General features: G+C 54.5%; 1 protein-coding gene across 1 annotated transcript; it reads left to right on the top strand.

Annotated features, from left to right (window-relative positions):
- The first annotated feature begins 498 nt into the window (after positions 1–498).
- On the top strand, positions 499–6,327 carry BMP2 (bone morphogenetic protein 2). The gene is made up of 3 exons (XM_074864437.1): positions 499–1,372; positions 2,389–2,750; positions 5,110–6,327. Exons 2-3 carry the CDS (start codon positions 2,396–2,398, stop codon positions 5,952–5,954), a joined length of 1,200 nt encoding a protein of 399 aa, XP_074720538.1. The 5' UTR covers positions 499–1,372; positions 2,389–2,395; the 3' UTR covers positions 5,955–6,327.
- Positions 6,328–6,550: the final 223 nt, after the last annotated feature.

Below are 6,550 nucleotides of genomic sequence, written 5' to 3'. Positions count from 1 at the left end.
TCTTAAAAAAAAAAAAAAAAAAAAAAAAAAACACAAAACCCCACACCAGAAAAAAAAACCCTCAAAAAAAAAAAAAACCCTAACCCAAACCTTCTGCCGGCCGCCCGGCCGGGGCCGAGCCCGCGGTCGGATGCACCGTAGACTCCTCCCGAGGTTTTCGGGGAGGGCGAGGAAAGCCCCCGTGGTTGCCAGCCCCGCGGCCCCGGCAGCAGGCTCGGGGGAGAAATAAGTAAATAAGTGTGTGTCTCTCTGTCTCTCTCTCTATGTATTTAAACTGGTTTTAAAGCACCGGGGAGTCTCCCGGTACCTTACGTGACCTCTACACCTTCCCCACCCCGGCGGGCCGGGGCACGGGCGCTCACCCGGTTGGCGGCAGCGGCTGTCGGCCTGGGACCGCGGCCCGCAGCGGGCGGCCGTGCCCCGCCGCCCACCGGCGGGTCCTGGGCCGGCGGCCGTCCCCATCCCGGCCGGTGGGGAAGTGCCCCAGACCTTAACGGGCCGCCCTCCCCATCCCGGCTCCCCCGGCGCGGAGGACCGGCGGCACGGCGACCCGGGCGAGCGAGGGAGGGAGCGGGGCGAGGGAAGAGGGAGGGAAGAAACGAGGGAGGGAGGGAGGCGGCGTCTCCTTTAAAAAGCCGTGCGGGGCCGCAGCCCGCTCCCACAGGGCGGCTGTGATTGGCGCGGGCCAGCGAGCCTCCGGGGTCGTGACATCGCCAAGCAACAAAAAGGCCCCGGCGGCGGCCACCGGCCACCCCTGGCCATGGTGCGGTGCGGGGCGGGAGGCGGGCGGGCCGGCGGGGCGACCGGCGCTGGCCCCTAGCGCGGCCGCTCCACGCGGGCAGGCGGCTACTCCCCACCCTTTTTGGTGGTGTGTGGTTTTTTTTTTTTTTTTTTTAATTCTTTCTCCTCCTCCTTTCTTCTTTCTTTTTAAGGGAGCGGAGAAAAGTCAAAGCTTCATTTTCATGTTGCCGCGGGAGTCTCCGTAAACGTCCAGCTGTCTGATGCGGGTGATGCAAAGGACATTTTTTAAAAGGAGCCTTTTAACTCCGTAGGCACATAGGGACCCATTCACGGCCAGGCACACGCACACACACGCGAGGAGGAGGAGGAGGAAGAAGAAGAAGCAACAACTTTCCGATCGCTGCTTTTAAAAGGGAGAAGCCCTTCCCTGGCCGGGACTTGCCTTCTGCCTCCTCAACCAGCTGCTAAAAGTATGTTTCTGAGGCGGACTGCACTTCAGGGAACTTCTATTTTCTGCTCGGCAGCTGTAGAGGAGCAGCAGCGAAGTTTGGAGTAACACCAAGTGATGCGGGAAAAACACCCCGAGAGCAGAAAACCCTCCTGCAGACACAACCCCTGCTGCTGCACACAGGTATAACTCCGGCGGTCGCAGACCCGCTGAAAGCCTTCTCCGCAGGATGACTCCGTGGGCCACGGCGGAGGTGCTAGAGCTCTGCAAGAGAGAGGGGGGACGGGACGCTAATCGTAACAATAATGATAATAATAATAATAATCCAGCGCAGAGTTTCACGGGGGAGAATATCATCCTGTGGGTTTGGCTAAGAACGTAGCAGGATTTGTGTTTGCCTCCTTCCCCTTCTTCCACTCCGCCGAGGGAAAATAGCCCTCCCTTGCTCTCCGCCGGTGGGGGAAGCTGCTGCCCCGCCGCGGGGGAAGCGGGACCGGCCCCCGGCCCCCTCGGCGCGGAGCGGAGCGGGGCGGGGGGGGAGCACGGGGGTCGCGACGGGAGCGCAGCGGGCAGCTCGCTTTGCCCGGCAGCCGCCCCTTCCCTTTCCCCGCCGAGCGGTCCCGGTCCCCAGTCCCGGCGGCGGGAGGCCCGGCCCGGCCCGGCGCACACCTGCGCCCCGCCGAGGGCAGCGGCCCGGCCCCGGCGGTGCCCCCGCCGCCCTGACAGCGGCCGCCCCCTCCTCCCCTTCACCTCCGCGCTCCTTTGTTGCGGATCGCCCCGCTCCGCTCCCCCGCCCCGTCCCGTCCCGTCCCGTCCCGCCTCGGTCCCTTTGATCTCCTGCCACGGGGGATTTTCGTGACTCGCTCCGCCGCCGAGCACCTGAAGCGGCCCGACGGGGCCCCCGCGGGGTTGGGGGGGTGGGGGGGGGTAGTGGGGTTTGGGGAGGGGGGGCGGGTTAGTGGGGGGGTGCGCTCCTCCGCGCCCGTCCCGCCGGCAGCCGGCCGGGCGGCGGCGGGGGCCACTCGCCATGGCCCGCGGGGGCCAGGCTGGGCGCCGGGGTGGGACCCACCTGCGGACCGTCCCGTTCCCCCCCACCCCGCACCCCGCGGCGCGGTGTCCGCGCTGACTGGCTCCCATCGCCTCCTCCTCCTCCTCCCCCCCCTCCTTCCTCCTCCTCCTCCTCCTCCTCCTCCGCGCAGGTTGATCATGGTCGCCGCCACCCGCTCCCTCCTGGCGCTGCTGCTCTGCCAGGTGCTGCTGGGCGGCGCGGCCGGGCTCATGCCCGAGGTGGGCCGGCGGCGCTTCAGCGAGCCGGGCCGCGCCGCCTCGGCCGCGCAACGCCCCGAGGATCTTCTCCTCAGCGAGTTCGAGCTGCGCCTGCTCCACATGTTCGGCTTGAAGCGGCGGCCCAGCCCCGGCAAGGACGTCGTCATCCCCCCCTACATGCTGGACCTCTACCGCCTGCACGCCGGCCAGCAGCTGGGGCAACCGCCGGCCCTGGGCTACCCGCTGGAGAGGGCCGCCAGCCGCGCCAACACCGTCCGCAGCTTCCACCACGAAGGTAGGGGTTCGGGGTGGGGGGGTGGGGGGGGCTGAGGGAGCGGCGGGGAAAGGGGAGGGTCGGAGGAGGAGCGGCGGGGCGGATTCCTCCCCGGGAGCGCCCGGGCTCGGCCGCCGGTAACGCGGAGTTGGGGGAGCCCTGCCAGCCTCCCTTCGGCCCCTCCGTCCCACGGCGGGGAGGCTGGGGGGGGGGGGGGGGGGGCTCCGGTTGTAGCCGCTCTCCTCGCCGAAGCGGAGCGGCTCCGCGCTTAAACCTTCCCACAGGTAGCTTGGCCGCGGCGAGGCTAAAGCGCAGGAAAACCTCCCTAATGCGGGCTGAGCCGGGGCCGCTGCCGAGGTTCCTAATCCTTATCTAATCCCCGTGAGAGATCAATGAAACAATCAATCGCGGCCTCCTTAAGCGCTCCCTCGCCCTGCCGTCGAGGAGCGATTTAGCCCGGACCCACGCTACCAGCGCCCAGGCTGGTAAAAGCCCCATGGCCACGTCTCAGCTCTCACCCACGGGTGACCCGGGTGTCCAGCAGCACCTCGTCCCCTCCTCACCCGCAGCCCACCGAGGCGGTGAACCCCCTGGGACGGGGCCTCGCTGAGCAACTGGGTGCGTTTCCCAGCTTCCATAGCCCAAACGGCGATGGTGGCGTTAGCCACGGCACGGGTAGGCCCGTGGAAGCCGGTGGGGCGCGTGTCGCTCGCGTGCTCTTTGGGAAACGTTTCCCCAGGTTGTAATTGTTCCTGGCTGCTAGTCTCTGGCGCTGGCGTGCCGTGGCCCCGCTGTAGAAGTAACGAAAATCGCAACTTTCCCATGCTTTTAATGGGAAACTGCGTTGAGAGAAGAACTCCCGTTAGTATTTAATGTTTCTGATGGATAAAGGAGGCGGCCTCGGAGGAGTGGATGGGCTGTGTAGTGGAAAGCCTTCTCGTGAGAAAGGGAGGTGAGGGATGAAACGTAAGCCCTCCTCGTCTGCATTTCTCTGTGTGGAAAATAGACACCTAGCAGTGAATGGGGACAAGCCAGTGCGCGGGTCATTCACGTTAAACCTGAGTGCAGTCGGCAAGGGGCTGAGCAAGAGCGGAGCCAAAAAGGCAAAGTTTGTCATTTTTAGGGAAACGTAAAATTCCACAGTTTGAAGTAGTCATACTGCTACAGCAAAGGCTGGTTTTGACATATGTTCTATAATTTTCACCAAATTTAGAAGAAAATCAATGTGACTCAATTTTTTCCCCTGAGTTCTCGCTCTGTATTAGTGGCTTCTTGAAAGCAGAAGTTTGTCTTGTCACTGCTCAGAACATCTGCATGTTTACAAATATGGGGCTGGTCCTGAAATACTGTAAAGCCAAGCCTTACCTTGTGCAAAAAGTCACGCTGGATTCAGCAGGGAATGGCTACATGACTAAGAACTGCTAAGAACAGTTGTTATGCCTTCCCCTTCGGAAGTGATTGTTTCTCCAGGATGCTTAGCACCAAAATTAAAAACCGCGATTTGAGAGAGATTTGTTTTGACAAATACTTTTAATTTCTTCAATGTCTGTAGCAACAACGTACTTAGCAACCCTAGATATATTTTACTCCCTCTGAAGCTCCGTTCAATTATTTGTTGACGCAAAGGTGAGAACGGCCTGGGGTTTAGTGACCTTTAAATTATTTTTTTTTGTGGTTTTGAAAACCTGTTGTTCAGAAGTGACTTTGTTTCATTATCCCTTTATCATCCACCCCTCTTTTAGCAGCTGAACCTTCCTGCTGTTCTTTATGGCCCTTTTGGGTAAACTAGGGCGTGCTTCTTAAAGTACCTTTACAGATGTTGAGTTCACCATCTCTAATTAAGATACAAAAATCCATACATTAAGATCTGTAAGTCACCCAAATTGCAGAGGAGTATTTTTGAGAATAGAGTTTAAGGGGTTGACATTAAGAGCCTTATTCTTGAACAAAGCAGAAGTGCAATAGTTACCCTAAGTCCTCAACTGGCTTTAAGGATTCTCATCAGACCTCGGCTAACTACAGCGCTTGAGTTTTCTCACTAATGTCCTTGAATTCCAAAGTAATGCTGCGTATTTCTTGCCAATTATTATAACCACCTGGAATGCAAAGGACACCAGTATTCAATCAAAATGCATAACAAGGAATGAAGCATTCTTAACTTCATGCTATACGTGCTTGCATAAATAAACAGAAAGACAAGGGGGATGGTATTTTCTGCCTGGAAGTCTTTCAGATCTCGTATGTCACGTGCGTTAGCTGTCATTTGAAAGTTGCCAACAGCAGACTATCTGAGGAGTTGGGTTGCTTGTCTCAGTTCCTGATTTTTTTCTTTCTTCCTTTCTTTTTTTTTTTTTTTATTTTCCCTGTTTAATCAAATTAGAAGTTTTGGAAGAACTGCCAGAAACAAGTGGGAAAACAGCACGGCGTTTCTTCTTTAATTTAACTTCCATCCCTAATGAGGAGTCTATCACCTCAGCTGAACTCCAGATTTTTCGGAAACAGGTGCACGGAGCCTTTGAGAACAACAGCAGCTACCATCACCGTATTAATATTTATGAAATTATAAAGCCAGCCACAGCCACCTCTAAGGACCCTGTCACAAGACTTTTGGACACCAGGTTGGTGCATCATAATGCAAGTAAATGGGAAAGTTTTGATGTAACGCCAGCTGTTTTGAGGTGGATTGCACATGGACAACCTAATCATGGGTTTGTGGTAGAGGTGGTTCACTTGGACAAAGAGAACAGTGCCTCCAAGAGGCACGTTAGGATTAGCAGGTCTTTACATCAGGATGAAGATAGCTGGTCTCAGCTCAGGCCATTATTAGTAACGTTTGGGCATGATGGCAAGGGACACCCGCTTCATAAAAGAGAAAAGCGTCAAGCGAAACACAAACAGCGTAAACGCCACAAATACAGTTGCAAAAGGCATCCGTTATATGTGGACTTCAATGATGTGGGGTGGAATGACTGGATTGTTGCCCCACCGGGGTATAGTGCCTTTTACTGCCATGGGGAATGTCCTTTTCCACTGGCAGATCATCTAAACTCCACAAACCATGCCATTGTTCAGACTTTGGTCAATTCAGTGAATTCCAAAATCCCCAAGGCTTGCTGTGTGCCGACAGAACTGAGTGCTATTTCCATGCTCTACCTTGATGAAAATGAAAAAGTTGTATTAAAGAACTATCAAGATATGGTTGTGGAGGGTTGTGGGTGCCGCTGACACAGCAAATATATTAGACAAATACAAAAAAAAAAAAAAAAAAAAAGCTGACACTTTAATATTTCCCAATGAAGACTTTATTTATGTAATGAAATGGAAAGAAAAAAAACACAACTATTTTGAAAATATATTTATGTCTACGAAAAAGTTGGGAAAACAAATATTTTAATCAGAGAAATATTCCTTTAAAGATTTTAAATGTATTTTAGTTGTACATTTTATATGGGTTTAATCCCAGCACATGAAGTATAATGGTCAGATTCTTATTTTGTATTTATTTACTATTATAACCACTTTTTAGAAGAATAGCTAATTTGTATTTATATGTAATCAAAAAGAAAAAAATATAGGGTTTGTACATAATTTTCCAAAATTGTAGCTGTTTCAATTGTGTGTATTTAAGTTGAAAAGAATACATGGAAGGTTACTATGGCAAAGTGCATAGCACATTTGCTTTCTGCTGTGCTACTGTTAAGGTCACAAGTTCAAGTCCAGAAAAAAGTGGATAATCCACTCTGCTGACTTTCAAGATTATTATATTGTACAATTCTCAGGAATGCTGCAGGGTGGGCTGTCCAATCCATGAGAACTGGCAT

The sequence above is a fragment of the Strix uralensis genome, chromosome 3 (genome assembly GCF_047716275.1).
Source record: "Strix uralensis isolate ZFMK-TIS-50842 chromosome 3, bStrUra1, whole genome shotgun sequence".
Classification (NCBI taxonomy): Eukaryota; Metazoa; Chordata; class Aves; order Strigiformes; family Strigidae; genus Strix; species Strix uralensis.
The sequence above is the reverse complement of the archived record's forward strand: the minus strand, read 5'-3'. Positions and strand labels throughout refer to the sequence as shown.

Coding starts and splice junctions, on each gene's coding strand:
- BMP2 (XM_074864437.1), top strand. CDS start 2,396: ATGGTCGCCGCCACCCGCTCCCTCCTGGCGCTGCTGCTCTGCCAGGTG. Junction 2,751..5,109: donor CCGCAGCTTCCACCACGAAG/GTAGGGGTTCGG, acceptor TAATCAAATTAG/AAGTTTTGGAAGAACTGCCA.